At 50.2% G+C, this 17,364-nt stretch overlaps 2 protein-coding genes across 2 annotated transcripts in view; one reads left to right on the top strand and one right to left on the bottom strand.

Annotated features, from left to right (window-relative positions):
- mtmr10 (myotubularin related protein 10) overlaps nucleotides 1–12,987 on the top strand; it is an 18,669-nt gene extending 5,682 nt beyond the window's left edge. Inside the window, exons 4-15 of the mRNA XM_076996333.1 lie at nucleotides 99–259; nucleotides 5,903–5,996; nucleotides 6,286–6,433; nucleotides 7,038–7,125; nucleotides 7,400–7,488; nucleotides 7,922–8,055; nucleotides 8,398–8,467; nucleotides 8,590–8,660; nucleotides 8,849–9,021; nucleotides 9,684–9,854; nucleotides 10,355–10,543; nucleotides 10,678–12,987. Of these exons, the coding sequence (XP_076852448.1) occupies nucleotides 99–259; nucleotides 5,903–5,996; nucleotides 6,286–6,433; nucleotides 7,038–7,125; nucleotides 7,400–7,488; nucleotides 7,922–8,055; nucleotides 8,398–8,467; nucleotides 8,590–8,660; nucleotides 8,849–9,021; nucleotides 9,684–9,854; nucleotides 10,355–10,543; nucleotides 10,678–11,280 (1,991 nt within the window). The 3' untranslated portion in view covers nucleotides 11,281–12,987. The remainder of the gene's footprint in view (nucleotides 1–98; nucleotides 260–5,902; nucleotides 5,997–6,285; nucleotides 6,434–7,037; nucleotides 7,126–7,399; nucleotides 7,489–7,921; nucleotides 8,056–8,397; nucleotides 8,468–8,589; nucleotides 8,661–8,848; nucleotides 9,022–9,683; nucleotides 9,855–10,354; nucleotides 10,544–10,677) is intronic.
- A 358-nt stretch (nucleotides 12,988–13,345) lies between these two features.
- Nucleotides 13,346–17,317, bottom strand: mphosph10 (M-phase phosphoprotein 10 (U3 small nucleolar ribonucleoprotein)). Its single transcript, XM_076996895.1, has 11 exons — nucleotides 17,165–17,317; nucleotides 16,111–16,789; nucleotides 15,812–15,981; nucleotides 15,511–15,673; nucleotides 15,210–15,351; nucleotides 15,021–15,088; nucleotides 14,768–14,905; nucleotides 14,335–14,445; nucleotides 14,126–14,233; nucleotides 13,734–13,967; nucleotides 13,346–13,608 (listed from the first exon to the last, which is right to left on the bottom strand). The coding sequence occupies exons 1-11, from the start codon at nucleotides 17,296–17,298 to the stop codon at nucleotides 13,459–13,461; spliced, it is 2,097 nt and encodes a 698-aa protein (XP_076853010.1). The 5' UTR covers nucleotides 17,299–17,317; the 3' UTR covers nucleotides 13,346–13,458.
- Between the last annotated feature and the right edge of the window lie 47 nt (nucleotides 17,318–17,364).

Here is a 17,364-nt window from a genome sequence, read left to right as displayed (position 1 = left end):
TCACTATCGTGTGTGTGTGTGTGTGTGTGTGTGTGTGTGTGTGTGTGTGTGTGTGTGTGTGTGTGTGTGTGTGTGTGTGTGTGTGTGTGTGTGTGTGTGATTGGTCCTCTCTGCAGTGAATGATGCTAAAGGAAAACAGAAGGTTCTGGGGTCCAATAAGAAGCTAAAGTTCAACCCTACAGAACTAATACTGTACTGCAAAGACTTCCGCATTATACGCTTCCGCTTTGACGAGGCTGGGCCTGAGAGTGCCAAGAAGGTACACACACGTACACACACACACACACACACACACACACACACACACACACACACACACACACACACACACAAATGCTGATACATGCAGAGATGAGATGAGATGAACACATCATCATTTTACACACACACACCCCCCACTGGAACTGAGCACCTCTGCTTTAGTGTGCAGCTGATGGTCCGTTGTTAATATTCATGTTGTGTTGGTTTCTTCCACCGTTGTCCCCTAGATAAATAAAGTGCTTTGACCTTCCAGTGAACTAGCACACCGAGCTGACACGTTAAAGAGCGCTAGGAGAACTTGCTCTCCTCCCTCTCCCCTCTCCTCCCCTCTCCTCCCTCACCCCTCTCCTCCCCTCTCTCCTCTCTCCCCTCTCCTCTCCTCCCCTCTCCTCCCCTCTCCTCCCTCCTCCCCTCTCCTCCCTCTCCTCCCCTCTCCTCCCCTCTCCTCCCTCTCCTCCCTCTCCTCCCCTCTCCTCCCTCACCCCTCTCCTCCCCTCTCCTCCCTCACCCCTCTCCTCCCCTCTCCTCCCTCACCCCTCTCCTCCCCTCTCCTCCCCTCTCTCCTCTCTCCCCTCTCCTCTCCTCCCCTCTCCTCCCCTCTCCTCCCCTCCCCTCTTCTCCCCTCCCCCCCTCTCCTCCCCTCTCCCCTCTCCTCCCCTCTCCTCCCCTCTCCTCCCCTCTCCCCTCTCCTCCCCTCTCCTCCCCTCTCCTCCCCTCCCCTCTTCTCCCCTCTCCCCCCTCTCCTCCCCTCTCCCCTCTCCTCCCCTCTCCTCCCCTCTCCTCCCTCTCCTCCCCTCTCCTCCCTCTCCTCCCCTCTCCCCTCTCCTCCCCTCTCCTCCCTCTCCCCTCCCCTCCCCTCTCCTCCCCTCCCCTCTCCTCCCCTCTCCTCCCTCTCCCCTCCCCTCTCCTCTCCTCCCCTCCCCTCTCCTCCCCTCTCCTCCCCTCTCCTCTCCTCCCCTCTCCTCCCCTCTCCTCCCCTCTCCTCCCCTCTCCTCTCCTCTCCTCCCCTCTCCTCTCCTCTCCTCCCCTCTCCTCTCCTCCCCTCTCCTCCCTCTCCTCTCTCCTCCCTCTCCCCTCTCCTCCCTCTCCCCTCTCCTCTCCTCTCCTCCCCTCTCCTCCCCTCTTCTCCCTCTCCCCTCTCCTCCCCTCTCCTCTCCTCTCCTCCCCTCTCCCCTCTCCTCCCCTCTCCTCCCCTCTCCCCTCTCCTCCCCTCTCCCCTCTCCTCCCCTCTCCCTCTCTCCTCTCCAGAGTGTGTGGAATGGATTGCGTTTCCATTTTCCTGCTCACCCAGTCTCTCAGTTTCTTTCCTCCTGCCTCTCCGTCTGGTCGACGGCAGGCCCGCCGTGGAGGCGGTGTTAGCGCCGCGCGTCTGTGTGCGGACCCAGTGTGGAGCCGGGCTGTTCCACGGCCCCGCCTCTCTGTCTGGGACACGAATGTTCCGCCGGCCTCACTTTAGATCTCTTCAGAGGCTTTGAAACCTTGGGCTGTTCGTCCGACTCCTCCGAACATCAGAGTTTCTCACTAGACGGCGTCTCTGTTGGAGGGTTCTGTAATGTTGCTCTATAACGGGGCTCTGGGTGCATGTTATGGCCTCTTCTGTTTTGGACACAGCGACGCCTCTGACATTTGATATTGCAGTCAGTTCTTTCTCCCTTTAGGGTCGGAGAAAACGTTTGATCCACCTTGAATGATCTGACTACATATTTCCACGAGAGCCTAGATGCTTTCATGCTTCATAAAGTCGAGCGTGTTCTGCTAAGGAATGTACTTCAGTCTTATTACATCTGTCTGGTAAAGGTTGGTGAGGGGAGTGATTTTAGGCAGAGGGATTTATTCCCACCGGGAGACTTACGCACCGTGACCGTGACTCACACCGACCTTACAAACCCATCCTGTTGCCTCACAACAGCTGCCGTTGCCTGGCAACGTGGAACTTTGTGTAAATTAACATTCCGTACTGGACCCCTGACTCACCACCTGATAGAAGAGAATAAAGGGGGGAAAAAAAACTCCTATTCATCATCGCGTTAGCATACTGGCTCCTGATTGGCTGTTCCGCCAGTGTGAGTCAGAGCAGAAAGAGTTCCACAGTATGTGCGGAATGGTCGTCGATCATCGGGGAGGACGAGGTGGCGTGTTTTGTTTTTTTGACGAAATCGGGCTAGACGGATTGTTTACGTTGTTCTTTGAGCGGGGGGGGGGGAATGAAAAGAAATAGGGTGTTCCTTACAGCAGGTTGGCCGTTTCCAGTCTGCGTGAGTACAGTAAAGGCTTCACGAGGAGTTTCCCCCACTGACCGCACGAGTGTGCGTGCTCACGGTAGACGGAAGGAGCAGAGAGTGTACAGAAGAAGGGAGCTGGTTAAGTGTGGTGGCAGGATTTGGCATTCAGTCTGTCTGAGAAATGTGTGTGAGTGGGGGGGGTCGGGGGGGGGGGCAGGAGAGACGGAGACTGGAAAACAAGAGCAACAAAAAGGCCATTGAGCAGCGCTCTGTTAGTGATCTCTCAGCAAACACACACGCGCTTGTGCTCAGCTCCGTTTGAGAGGAGAATACTGATCTGCAGAGTGCAGCTTGTGTTCTCCAAACACACACACACACACACACGGTGTGCACCCTGCGTGGGGGTGGTTAGGGTGCTGGATGCACTCCTGCTCCATCTCACACGCTGAGGTGAAGTTTATGGTTTGTATGTTTTCCTCCAGTTGATCAATACGAACGTGAACGTGAACACTCCTGCCTGTCTTATACTTTATAGATGCCTGTTAACTTGCACTTTGTGTGTTTTGTATCTGTATCTGTCTGTGTGTGTGTGTATGAGTGTGTGTCTGTCTGCCTTGTCTGTGTGCACGTCTGCGTGTGTTTTCTTTGTGGAATGAGGGTGTAGGATTGAATCGTGCCTCCTGTGTCTGGCGAGTGAGGAGAACCGAGTGTAATTGCTGCATGTGGCTGAAACAGGGAGTTCCGTGTTTTGCTTTGTAACACTTGGGGCTGAACCAAACTGTAATAGCTTATTATGCTGGATGAAATTACAGAGTTGGATATGACCCCCCCCCCCCACACACACACACACACACACACACACACGCACATGGTTTCTGTTCGCCTCCGTTCTGGACTCAATAGCTCTCATTGTGTGACTCCACCGGGCTGCCACCCACACCAGCCGTGTCCTTCTCATCCGCCTCGTCCCCCCAGTACCACTGCGGGTTCCACCCGAGAGTCAAACCAACGTGGGCATTCCAGGTTCGGGTGACGCGCGTGCGATGGGAGCCGGCGGCCATTGCTAAACTTGTCTCGGCAACGACCCGTTGAGGCGCACGGTGCGGGAGATGTTCTGGAAGGACGTTCCTCCGAGGCGTCCGCACGCCTGTCTGGCTCCTGCGTCTCCGTCCTCTCGCGTTCACCGCAGCTTTGACGGGACGCCGTGACGGCGAGATGTTCTCTAGGTTTTTATTGAGGCTCCGGGCGTGCGTTTCAGCTGTGTGGAGCGTGTCGTCACTGACACGCCCTCCCCTGCCTGGTAGAGGCCGCGTTGTGAAGTGAAGGTCACCCTGCCGGTCGGCTAAAGCTCGGCGTGCCCGTGTATTATTTAAACGACTCTGAGGCTCGGAGCCCGTGTTGGCAAACTCTGCACAGGATGAAAGAGAGGTTTGGGGCGGCGGTGGTGGGCGAGAGATCTGACCAAAACCTGTCTGGGTTTGTTTGTTTAGCTGGTGGGTTAGCGTGGTGGCTGCAGTTAGATGTGTAATCAAGGCGGCTAGGGTGGTGCCAATCCTAAAGAAACCCAACCTTGATGCCACCAACATCAGCAACTACAGACCGGTATCTCTCCTCTCATTCCTTTCTAAGATCCTTGAACGGGCTGTACACAACCAGCTATCCTCTTTTCTCTCACAGAACCAGCTTCAGGACCCCAACCAATTTGGCTTCAAGCCGGCACATTCTACGGAAACTGCACTCATTGCAGTAACTGAGAAACTCCATGCGGCTAGAGCAAATGGACTATCATCAGTTCTGATTCTGCTTGACCTTTCGGCTGCCTTTGACACAGTCAATCATGAGATCCTCCTGTCCATCCTCTCAGGCCTTGGTATCACTGGCAATGCATGGACATGGTTTGCATCCTACCTGGAGGGTCGTTCCTACCAAGTAACATGGGGAGGATCAACATCCACGCCATGCAAACTCTCCACCGGTGTTCCACAAGGCTCAGTGTTGGGTCCACTTCTTTTTTCCCTTTATACCCGCTCTCTGGGTGAGTCAATATCTGCACATGGCTTCTCTTATCACTGTTATGCGGATGACACCCAGCTCTTCTTTTCCTTCCCACCCTCTGACACACAGGTTTCAGCTCGAATCTCTGCATGTCTGAAAGACATTGCCTCTTGGATGGCAGCTCACCACCTAAAGCTTAACCCAAGCAAGACAGAGATGCTGTACATCCCTGCAAGAGCCAGTCCTCATCGTGATCTTTCTATCTCATTCGAGAACACCGTGATCACTCCATCCATGGAAGCGCGTAGCCTTGGTGTAGTTGTCGACAATCAGCTCTCCTTCACGGCCCACGTTGCTAACACAACACGATCATGCAGATTCGCCCTTCACAACATTCGGAGGATTCGGCCATTTCTCTCTAGGGAGGCCACTCAGGTCCTTGTCCAGTCCCTTGTTATCTCAAGACTGGACTACTGCAACTCCCTACTGGCTGGTCTTCCTATGCATGCCATCAAACCCCTGCAACTGATCCAGAACGCTGCAGCTCGGTTGGTCTTCAACCTTCCCAAGTTCAGCCATGTCACTCCCTTGCTGTCCTCCCTCCACTGGCTTCCGGTAGCTGCCCGCATCAAATATAAAACCCTGGTGCTGGCCTACAAAGCAAAGAATGGTCCAGCTCCTCCTTACTTGATGGCCATGGTAAAACCCAGATGCATACCTAGAGCCCTCCGCGCCTCAAGTATGTCTCGTCTTGACCCTCCATCATCCAGGACACATGGGAGACAAGCATCCAGACTTTTCTCTGTCCTGGCTCCAAGGTGGTGGAATGAACTTCCCTTGTGTGTCCGAACATCGGAGTCACTTGCTGTCTTCAGACGCCGACTGAAGACCCACCTCTTTCAAGTGCACTTTGCATAATTATGCTTTGTCTATTGTACTTTATCGTCTCTTTCCTCAGTTATTGTGCATAATTGGGTTATAGGAATTGTTTACTGTCTTTTTCCTCAGGGGATGTGTATATTCAGGTATAATTGTTAGGTATCATTTGACTTTCGTCTAGTGGTTTTTTCCAGCTTAGAGTACCTTGTGTTCAGGACTATCTATTCTACCTTGGAGATTCCAAGCAACTACATAGCACTTTTGTAAGTCGCTCTGGATAAGAGCGTTTGCTAAATGCCATAAATGTAAATGTAAATGTAAAATGTGTAATGAGAACCCTTGTAGACTTCAATGATCTTTCTGTTAATACCGCTGTGACTGATATTGGTGCTAATGGTGTAACGTGAGCAGAGAAAATTCCCCATGATTCCTAGAACAGAACTAGATCCCAATTGTGATCTATTACTGATTGTTTACATACCAGTAGGAGACCCTGTGCCTGTGAGGTCACGCGTGTGAGGTCACATGACTCTGCTCTGTCGTAGGTGTGCCTGGCCATCGCTCACTACTCTCACCCCGCTGACACACAGCTGCTCTTTGGATTTGAGTACGTTGGCACGCGATTCTACAGCTCCTCCGGTAATTCACTCACACTCTCCCATCACACACACACACACACACACACACACACACATGCGTAGGTGGGCTTTTTATACATCCATGAGGGAATGAATATGTATTGGTAATATAACGTGTGTATGGTAGCATCGTACTGATGCCTGATGTTGAACTCTGTGAAAGGATGAAAACCCGAACCGCTGTGTGTGTGTGTGTGTGTGTGTGTGTGTGTGTGTGTGTGTGTGTGTGTGTGTGTGTGTGTGTGCGTGTGCGTGTGCGCGTGCGCGTTTGTGTGTGTGTTCATTCACAGGTGAGCGGGTGAATGGTGTAGATCCTGGTGGCGGGTTACAGACCCCCCTCTATGACTGCTCTTCTGACTGGGATCGAGAGATTAAACGCACGGGGGCATCAGAGTGGAGGGTGTGTTCCATCAACAAGGAATATCTGATCTCACCCAGGTGTGTGTTTGTGTGTGTGTGTGTGTGTGTGTGTGTGTGTGTGTGTGTGTGTGTGTGTGTGTGTGTGTGTGTGTGTGTGTGTCTGTGTGTGTGCGTGTGCTGCTCATACTGAGGTGCCATAGATTAGCAGTGATCTTATGTGTGCACATTTAAAACAGTGGCACTGTTTCAGCGTGTGGTGTGTTGATGATTACACAGTGCTGGTTAATCTCTATTGCTGTTTAAATAATCTTTGACAAATTACCAGTATGAAATGTAAACATTGTAGTTGTACATTCACTGAGAGATAGAACAGTGTTCTCTCATAGTGTTAAACTGTTAGGTGTGTACAATGCAAGTTAGATCAACCTGCGATCTGAGGACCGTGTCTCTATCATGTCCCCAGTGTCCCAGCAGCCTGTGGACATGTCTCTTTGAGGCACACAGACAATGAGACATGAACAGGCTCTGTCAGTCTCTCCGTCTCCCTCCACCTTGTTAATCCCCCTCGCATAGCCATGAGGCCTGTGTGGGTGTGTGTGTGGGGGGGTGTGTGTGTGCGTGCGGGGGGGGTAGGTGTGTCTGAGAGCGACTCCGGTCTGTAAAACAGTCTCTGTCTCCGCAGCCTCCCAGAATTCTTTGTGGTTCCATCGTCTCTGGCCGACCAGGACCTGAAGCAGTATGCTTGTTTCTTCAGTGGCCAGCGTGTCCCGGTCAGTCGTCCGGTGGCTCCCCACGCCACGCCTCTCCTGACACCGTGGGCGGGGCGGGGCGGAGCGGCGGGGGGGCCCTCCATCAGCACCTCTGTTGTGAAGGCTCAGCTGGGGTCCTTTTGTACAGAAAAAATACGCATCTTACTCTTACAATAAGAGTTTTAAAAATAGATATGATTGTTTTTAAATATATGTATGCACAAGGTCAAATGTTGTTTGAACCTTATGTACGTGTGTGTGTGTGTGTGTGTGTGTGTGTGTGTGTGTGTTGTAGTTATGGTGCTGGAATCACCCCAATGGGAGTGCCCTGGTTCGGATGTCCAGCATCACAGAGCCTCTGCAGCAAAGGAAACTAGATCAAAGGTATGGAGGGATAGAGGGAGAGAGAGAGAGAGAGAGTGTATTCAGTCTCTGTAGGACGACTGTAATAAATAAGGCAGATTTCAGATAGTAGGTCATGGGAATGCAGGAAATCTGAATTCATCATTCCGCCCGAGTTTCGCTGCCAGCGTCTGTTTCCACTTTACTGTGAATCTCGGGACGAGCTCTCCGGCGCGGTCACGTGTCTCCCTCGGCTCGGTGAGCTGGAGCGGTGGGCAGGTTCCACTGAGACAAGCGCCGGCCCATTTGCTGCGTGCGTCCACAAGCCTGGCGGTTACATCAGAGCCCTTTAAACACGTAAACACAGCAAGCAAGCAGCAGCTCTGCGAGGGTTCTGACTGTATTTGGGTCTGGGCTTTAAAAGCCAGCAAGACAAAAGTTACTGAACGCCATGTTGTTTACTTCCTTGGGAAAGGATTTGCAGTGCGGTGATGAAGAGCCACCCGATGAGGAGCGATGTGCAGAAGATGGAGGTGGACAAGGGTCTGCTGCCCACCGTCCAGGACGTCCAGGCCGCCCTGGTCAAGCTACGGCAGATCTGTGTGATCGGTGAGCCGCGTCGCTCTCTGCCGCCGCCCTTCTGGTGGCCTTTTAAAGGAGACTTGGTGTAATTATGGGGAATTATAGGGATCCTCTTACCCTACGTACCTCTTACCCCCTCAATCCTGGATGCTGACGAAGTTACGGCCTTAAACGGCGTTAATCAGATCCGTGTTGATCAGTGTTAGAGCTTCTTAGCTTCTTAGGGTTTTATTCAGTGTGTTCTTATCTGAGATCGTGAGGATAACGCTCTCACTGCGTGCGTGTGTGCGTGTGTGCGTGTGTGTGCGTGTGTGTGCGTGTGTGTGCGTGTGTGTGTGTGTGTGTGTGTGTGTGTGTGTTTGTACCCAGAGCCCTTTGAGGAGTCTGAGAGTAAGTGGCTGTCGTCCGTGGAGACTTCGCGATGGATGGAGTACGTCAGGTATGAATAAACGCCACACACCAGCCACAGCTCTCCCACGGCCTGCTGGGGGAGCGCTCTACCGCATTTACCCGTCATTAAATGAGTCCCTTCGCCTCCAAGCAATGCGTGGTCTGTTGCAGAGCGTTTCTGAAGTATGCAGTGGAGGTGGTCTACATACTGGAATGCAAGCAGGCCTCCGTCATTCTGCAAGGTTAGACGGTCACTCTGAGCCGTGGCAGCGTTTAGTGAAACCTTGAAGAAAAGCTATTCACTTGCTGTTAGCCCTCATACCCCACTGTCCTCTCTCTCTCCCTCTCTCTCTCTCCCTCTCTCTCTCTCTCTCTCTCTCTCTCTCTCTCTCTCTCTCCCTCCCTCCCTCCCATCCTCCTCTCCACACAGAGGAGGAGGACAGGGATCTGAGTTGCATGGTGGCCTCTCTGGTGCAGGTCATGTGTGATCCTCACTGCCGGAGCTTGGTGGGCTTCCAGGGCCTGGTGCAGAAGGAGTGGGTGATGGCTGGACATCGCTTCCTCGACCGCTGCAACCACTTAAAGAGGAACGACAAAGAGGAGGTAGGGGGGCTCCCCACAGCCAGAGAGAGAGAGAGAGACAGAGATACAGAGAGAGACAGAGAGAGACAGAGAGAGACAGAGAGAGACAGAGAGAGACAGAGAGAGACAGAGAGAGAGAGACAGAGAGAGAGAGAGAGAGACAGAGGCAGCCAGAATCCAGCCTGGCCCGGTTTCAGTCTCTCACAGCAAGGACGCACTGGACCTATTTTCTAGTTTTTAGTTTTTTATTTTTCTTTTCTCCTAACACAGACGGCCAGAAGGAGTGTTGGAACGCTGCTTCACAGCATGATTTAACCCAGGGCTGTGATTTGACATATATCCCATGTTAGAGTCAAACCAAGACTAGATTGAGACCCTGCTGAGATGTTTCACCCCCAGCTCCTGTCCTGGAGATCCCAGGGAGCAGTTTTCCCTGCCAACCCCCCCTGAATCACAAGCATGTTGCGTTGCAGGTAGTGGGCGTGCGTTACAGTGGCCAACTCTCTCTTTTTTCCTGCCGGTACATGTCTGATTTCAACTCCGCAACTCGAACCAGAAGCCCTTCAAGTTGAATCCTGTGTTGGGGAATGGTCTGAGCGTGGCGTTTTGTGTGTGTGTGTGTGTGTGTGTGTGTGTGTGTGTGTGTGTGTGTGTGTGTTTCTCATCCTCCCTCTCTCCCGCAGTCCCCCCTCTTCCTCCTCTTCCTCAACTGCGTGTGGCAGCTGTTGGATCAGCACCCCACCGCCTTCCAGTTCACCGAGGTCTACCTGAGCGTGCTGAGCGACAGCATGTGGCTGCCCGTCTTCAGCACCTTCCTCTTCAACTGCCCCCGGCAGAGGGCGGAGCACAGCAGGGTGAGCCAATCGGGTCGGGGCGCCACGTCAGGGCCGGGCAGTACCCAGGAGAACAGGCCCACGACGGCGGTTTACTCCGAACGCACACCGTCCGGCTCAAGTTACCCGGACTTAGATGCACTGTTTAATCTCCTTCAGTTCAACAGTCTGTATTATAGTCTGTCATTTTATTACCTTTATATTAATCTTACTAATAAAATTACCACAAATTATATAAACGAAAAAGGCATTAAAAAGAAAGATTACACCCAACATAAAGAGAGTAATAATTAATGCAGACACACGGAGGTCTGTCCTTAGCCAGTGTTATGACCCAGTTGATATCTGAGAACCACTGGTTTAAATTTACCGTGCTAAATACTGATGGTGTCTGTGAACAGCTTCTCCTGTTGTTGACTCTGTCTCTCTCTGTTATCTTCTTTTTTATTATTATCTTATCTTTTTTTTTCTCCCTCCTGGTTCACTTTCCGCGTCTCTCTCTCTTTGCTGACCCCTGTAAGGACTTTGCCCTGACCAAGAGAATCTCGCTGGGTCAGGAACAGGCTCTGCACTTCCCGCCCGTCTGGGACTGGTCTCAGCAGTTCAGCCCCAGGGACCAGGCTCTGTTCAACAACCCACTGTACGTGGGCAAGAGCGCCCCCTGTGTTCACAACGGCACGGTGCGGACGTACTCGCACAGACGCAGCAAGGTGAGGTCTGCCTCGCACTCACAACCATGGAAATCATTCAGACTGGTTTAGCAGCATGGTTGACGTTCTACTTTTTTAAGGGTTTTTTTTCCCCACATGGCTGACGTGCCCCATATGCCCCGTGTTTTCCTCAGCGAGTGTTCAGCTCCACCCTGCGTGGCGTGCCCACAGCCATGCGCAACGGCTCTCTGGCCGAGCACGACACCCTAAGTAGGCGTGGCTCCCTGGTGTCCCGCCTCCGCACGGACTCGGGCCAGGCGCGCGAGCTGCAGCAGGAGAGCCCCGCCGAGCGCTTCCTGCACGACTGCCTGTCGCGGCCGGCCGAGCCGCACGGCCTGCTCCTCCCCCACCTCCTGCCCTCCCACCTGCCCCTCTGGAGGCTGCACTTCCTGCGCTGGGTGCCCGAGGCCCGCATCCCTCACGGCGGGCCCGTCACCGCCTTCCGCGAGCTGTCCCTGCTGGCGGACGAGATCGACACGCTACAGAAGAGGCTGAGGCAGTACGCGGGAGGCCCCACCCCCGACGGCCCCGCCCCCGAGCCCGGCAGGATGTACTTCAAGGCGGGCGCGTCCCCGTGCGAGACCGTCTCCCCTCCGGACTACCTCAGCTCCTCGTTCCCCTTCTCGCCCGTGGGGAACCTGTGTAGACGCAGCATCCTGGGGACGCCTCTTAGCAAGATCCTCAACGGAGCCAAGATCTGGCTCTCCACAGAGACACTGGCCAACGACGCCGTCTAAACTCCACCTGGTGCGGGGGGGCGGGGCAGGACGTGACCCGCCGTCCCCCCCAGGAACCACCAGCCGACCCGGACTGCTCTTCCCATTCGACACTGGTTCATTTGACTTTGACGATTCTTTTGAATGTTCTGAATCCGACTACCAAAAGGTTGTTTGTTGGTGTTCTTTGGGTTTAGGAAGATCCGGTGAAGTGTCACTGTCGACCTCTAGGTGAGGCCATGGCTCTGGACCATGTTGTGAATCTGCCTGGGTCTGACCCGGACTGCAAGAAATTCATATTCATGTTCAACTTGTGTGCAAGTACGATGTTACTAAAGCACTAGCCATTGTTGTGATGTCTGAGCTGTTAGCTTGTCCACCTTTTACTGTATACTGTTGTTTCATTACGATTATCTGGCCGTGTAGCTTAGTCTGCACTTTTTCATTGAGTGTGTGACTCTCTCTAAACTGCCCGTATTGATTTTGCTCCCTTGGTGAAACGTTGTTTCCTGGTTTGTATGAAATTAAGGCATTATACTGAGGAAAGTAAGACTAAATTAAATGTGGTAGAAAACCTTTAACTTTTTTTTTTTGTTTTAGTATATATAATTATTGTTATATAGACTTTACAAAAGACCTTCTGGTAAGGTTTAACTATAGCTAGTTGTATTAAAATGAAATAACAGCTGAAATTATGTGAATTAAGTGGGTAATATTGGTTTTCCCACACCCCCCCCCCTCCCCGGTGAGAACTGTGCATGAGCAGTGGTCTCTCATACAGGCTGGGCCTGGTCTGTTAGACCCCTCCTACACAGAAACACAGAATGGCTGCTCGGAATGACTGACTACTCCTCTGGCCAATCAGCTGGTTGACTTGGCACAGCGGTGGAGTGTATGCTATGCTAATTGACACATAGCGTACTAAGCTTTTGTAGAGATTACAGCAGTGTTTGTAGGTTGAGTGTTCTATTGCAAAAAAAGAAACTGCACTGGTTACCTCCTTTTGTTCTCAAAACATTTTCTTTTGAAAATTAGAAAACTAGTCTTTTGAGTTGACATGTAGCCTTCCTTAAAGATATTAAAAGCCTTAATAAGATACTTATAGTTTGGAGATACTTATTTTGACAAGAGTTTTATTATAATTTACTTTTTATGTCCTAAAAAGGTACTTTTTGCCCTTTAATACTTTAACTAGTTTAAAAGTAAAATAGTTTGTGTGATTAGTTTACCACTAATGAGATGCTGTTGAGGATGAAAATTGTGATCTTAGACATTGAGTTGTTCCACAAACAGCGCTGATATTTATTCGAATATGCAAATATGCTAATACAGGGTAATTTGTTCTGTTCCTCTGTGCCTTGCCGTGTGGAGATCTTGGCATCGCCCTTCAGAGAACCACGTTTCATCTCTCTGGCTGTAAAAACGTGCTAGCGACGTCTCCCAAGAGTTCTCCCAGCGCCCCATCACAGGGTAAACTCCCCACATAATTCCAAAGCTATGAGTGTAAGCCATATTTGGAAGCGTGTCGTGTTGTGTGCATTGCCAGCGTTGAGGTGCAGCAGCCGGCCAGCCGGGCTCTCCTACCAGGACCCAGTGTGCCTGAAGGGCTGTGATTGAACTCCTTTAGGGCTGTTCCGTCTGGAGTGGAGCCTGCCTTTGAGCCACTATGCAAGGTGTGATGCTTCTAATGTGTTTTTCTTCTTGTGAATAAAAATAAGGATTGACGAATTGCTGGTGTGTGTGTGAATATATAGAACACTTAATGTGCACATCATATGACAAATAGCATATCATGCTAGTTCCAGTTTGGTGATGCCCTCTTGTGACCACTTAATGCAACTACATGCAGTAATACAGATGTTCTGCAGTCCTGTGTGCATTCTGCACTAAAACCAAGACTTTTAAATATATATCATAAAGGGTATTAGCATTAGCAGACCTTCATGAGCTGATGAGGGGTCGTGGAAACAGGTTCTGCACTGCTTCGGCCGGAGAAGCCCGTGTTTCAACACACCTGGAGCAGGTCACGGCGATCTTTGGAACGGGCTCCGTGTTTGGGCTCTATCAGGTGTTTTAGAGTAGACTATGAACGAAACCGACTTTAATAATGATAATGTTGTAATACAAATCGTCAGACCGCAAGCAGACGCATCCATTGTCGAGAGACACTACATGACATTAACGACACAGTCCAGAAGTCTACAGCTTCAGCTTGCTGGCAGAAATCTCTCTCTGTTTCTTCTTCTTGGAGGCCGTGGACTTGGAGCCCCTGATCTCGGTCCTCACTTGGTCCTGCAGTTGGGAGAAGAAGGCCTGGGAAGACCTCAGCGCTTTGTCCATGCCGTCATTCTGTCAGTGGACACGACAGAAAATTAAAATAAACTTGAATGTAAACTGTCAGTTAATATAACAGAAAAGACTTGAAGTCTGATCACGGTGAGCACACCACGCCGACAAAAGAAGCCAGTACTGACCGTGAGGATTTTGGCTTTCCCGCCTTTAGTCAGCTTCCTGAGGGTCTCTTCAGCTTCGGCCCTGGACGTGTTCTTCTGCGCCCCTCCCCCGCGCGCGGCCTCTTTCAGCTTCCTCCTCTTCTCCCGCTCTTTAATGTTCGTCCGCTTCACTTTCTTCTTCAAACGCCTCTCGCGTTTCTTATCCGTGGACGTTTTCTCCAAGTTGCCCAAGATGTCGCCAGCCTTGTTCTTCTCCTGAGAGAAAATAAAATAAAATAAGCTATTACCTACACACACAGACTTATACACAAACACGCACACAAAAAACTAAAGGAGAACTACATTTGTTTGTGGAGCGGTACTCTAGGGCCCATTAATAATGTTCATTTGGCCGTGTATTCAAGGGAGCTCACCTTAATTTCCTCAGGGGCCAAGAGAGTGCCGTCGCTGGCGGCTACGGGAGTCACCTCCTCCATGGTGATGGCGGGCAGGTTGGAGACAACCTTCACCTCAGGAACGTGCTGCAGAGAGAATGAGGGAAACACCGTGTAGATGGAGAACAGTTCCAAAGCACCTGAGGAACATAACGAGGGGAACGGGGACGGACACGGCGACGTCTTACTGGTTTGGGTGTGAAGTGGAAGTTGGAAAGAGCGTCCAGCTTGAGGAAGATGGAGTCCAAGTGCTTCTGGATGTCCACATGAGCTGGATTCTCTTCCTCCTCTGTCTTTTCCTGAAACCCAGACAAATGCCACAAAACAAGATGAACTCTCAACCCACACTATGGCTATTACAGACTGACATTTTAGTCCGTTTCAGGTATAATCCACCACTGCTGGTACCACCACTGTCTTGTGAAGTCAGCTGACAGACCGTACAGGAGTATACACTCAATGCAAAAATAATACACATTTACACTAAATATTAAGACATCAATTTAAGGTCCAGAGGCCAGTGTTAAAATGGCACAACTGTGAAGAGAACAAGTTACTAAGAGTCAAACTACCCAGTCAAACAAAGTAATCTGATTTACTGAAAAACTGCAGGGGCCTCACCTGTGTCTGTTTGACGTATTCCTGCTCGTAGACCTCAGCGAGGCTCAGCTTGCTCTTCTCGTGGTCCAGAGTGAGTCGTTTCTTGTACTCAAACACCTCCTCCTTGGGCTTCTCCTTCCTCACAACATCATCCCACACCTGACACACACCGGTAGCAACAGTCATAACACAACTCCCGCCAAACCCTCACAGCTCTGCTAGTGGCAGGACGTTCAGTGTTTAAAGGGTCGAGAAAACGGAAACCGCCCCACACCTGGTCTTTTATTCTCTGTTTGATGATGTCTTCAATTTGTAGAGTGGTCTCCTCTGTGACTGCAGGAGCTAAGGGGACACGCACGCGCACACACAACGCAAAGGAGATCAGGAGCGCTGAGCAGGCTAGACATTTGGCAGTGAAGCACCATCTGCTTTGAGGTGTGGTGTGGTGCAGCAGGGCTCTTACCCGTCCTGGACATGTTGTCAAACGCCACATCCTCCTCCAACATGCTGTTCTCCGGCCGGGCCTTCGCCGTGACCTCTCCGGTCAGCTGCCAGGGTTTCTCCGCTAATGCCGCCTTTTCCAGCTCATCGATCTTCTCCGCCATCTAGTTCATGTTTGAACAGTGTGCGTTATTTTTTTTTTACATACATGGAATAAAAAAAAAATACATAAAACATAGACCAATAAATATGAATTCAGTTAAGCCTCGTAAATCTTCCCCGAGCATTGGAGTTATTTATTTTTTTACCAAAGCTAAATGTACCTTTTCCTGTCGTTTCTCAAACGATGACTTGAACCCTGGTTTAGCCATCTTTTTGAGCTTCCCACCCAAAATATCCTCCACATCTTCCCCTTCATCATCACTGGGGAGGTCAAAGGTCACCTTCCGCAAAGCATCTCTGGATTTCTGGGTTTCAACATCAGCCCTATATATATATATACAAAACAGGAAAATCATGGTAGCTCCTGCAAACTCCACTAGTGTAAAATAACTTTGAAAATGTATGTGTGCAAAAGCCCAATTAACATTTTTCAAAACCGATACAAGGAATAGAGCCGCCTACTCCTCCATATTGAAATCCTCTTCCTCCATGTCCATTTCATCCTCATAGTCTTCATCATCCTCTGCTTCCTCATCACCATCTGATCCATCTCGCACATTCGTCTCCTGGTGGGCGATGGCCTCTTCATCCATAAAGTATTCTTTGTATTTCAAATTTCTGGAGCTTTTTGACTGTGAAAAAAAAGCCAATCATCCAAGCAAAAAACCACACACACACACACACACAACATGAGTTGCTGAACAAAAAGGATAATTCTTTAAATAATATTTTTAAATACTACTTCACTGTTGGATCATCACCTTTTTCTGAGTCTTTGACACAGCAGGCGTATCAAAGGTCAGCTCCTCATCCTCGTCTGACGGAACGTCCTGAAAGTAGTCCACTTCTTCACCAACACCCACTCTCCCCTCCATCCTGTCCATATCGTCCAGGAAAGCCTCCATTTCTGATAGTTTAAAAAAATCATCATCTACTTCTGAAACAACCGCCCCAGATTTAGGCAATTTAGCTGTTATGTTCTTCTTATGCTTGGCGTGTTTCTCTAATTTATCAACGTCAAAATCAATGTCTGAATCCTCATTAGAAAAGTCATCCTGTTCCTCAGCTACAGAAGACTTGGTCTCCAGTTTGTGTTTTGTTTCTTCATCCTTGTCATCTTCCTCCTGCTCCTCCTCTTCACTTTCAAAATCCTCTTTCTCGTCGTCGTCATCCTCACCAACGTCTCTCTCCTCACATTCTGTATCTTTAAAAATAGTCCACGTGTCTTCTGTGACCGCCTGACCTACTGCATTCTCAAAGTGACTTAGCACAGCAGCGTTCTGAAGTTCCAGCTCCTGCCAGATCTGTTCCTCGTCAAAGTTCTCGACCACCAGCTGGTCCAGAGGACTGCCTTCATAGCCCACCAACTTGTTGGCCTTGTGCAAATCGTACAGTGTCTTGGTAAGTGACGTGAAGTCTGTCGCCAAGGCCTCCTGTACACTATTTTGGATATGGAGAAGGTGGAGTTTAGAGAGAAGACAAAGAGAAAAATAAATTAGTTTCCATATACTTTTTCCAATAAATGGGGCTTAGCTAGTATGCATCTTGGTAATCGATGTGGATTTAAAAAGCACAAAATACAGAGTTCAAGCACAATAATAAACAACAACAACAAAAAAGAACCCAAAACAAAACATGTTCAGTGACATGAGTTTTACATTTTTAGCTTATTTCGGAGGTGCTGTACGTTAAACTAGCCACCTAGCTAGCTAGGGTAGCTCATGCAGCCCATGTGTTGAAAGAGGTTAAACAAGATTCGTTCATGATAATAAGCATGTGCACATAATCAAAATTGACATTAATGTTTTGTCTCACCTTAAAAACTGTTCGGGGTGCGTTGTGTCGTTATTTAAAAGCTGTAAACACCTTTCCAACGTGTCTCTGTCAACCACCTTCGCCATAGTGGTACACGCGTGGGACCATGTGTGCGCAAGGAAAACACTTCCCATCAGAAACAAAACCGACTGTAGCGTTCCACTCCATTTGTTTTTATTTATTTACGCTTAAACGTTTCA

This window comes from Brachyhypopomus gauderio, chromosome 1, assembly GCF_052324685.1.
Source record: "Brachyhypopomus gauderio isolate BG-103 chromosome 1, BGAUD_0.2, whole genome shotgun sequence".
In the NCBI taxonomy this organism is placed as follows: Eukaryota; Metazoa; Chordata; class Actinopteri; order Gymnotiformes; family Hypopomidae; genus Brachyhypopomus; species Brachyhypopomus gauderio.
This window is presented reverse-complemented; position numbering and strand designations above follow the sequence as displayed.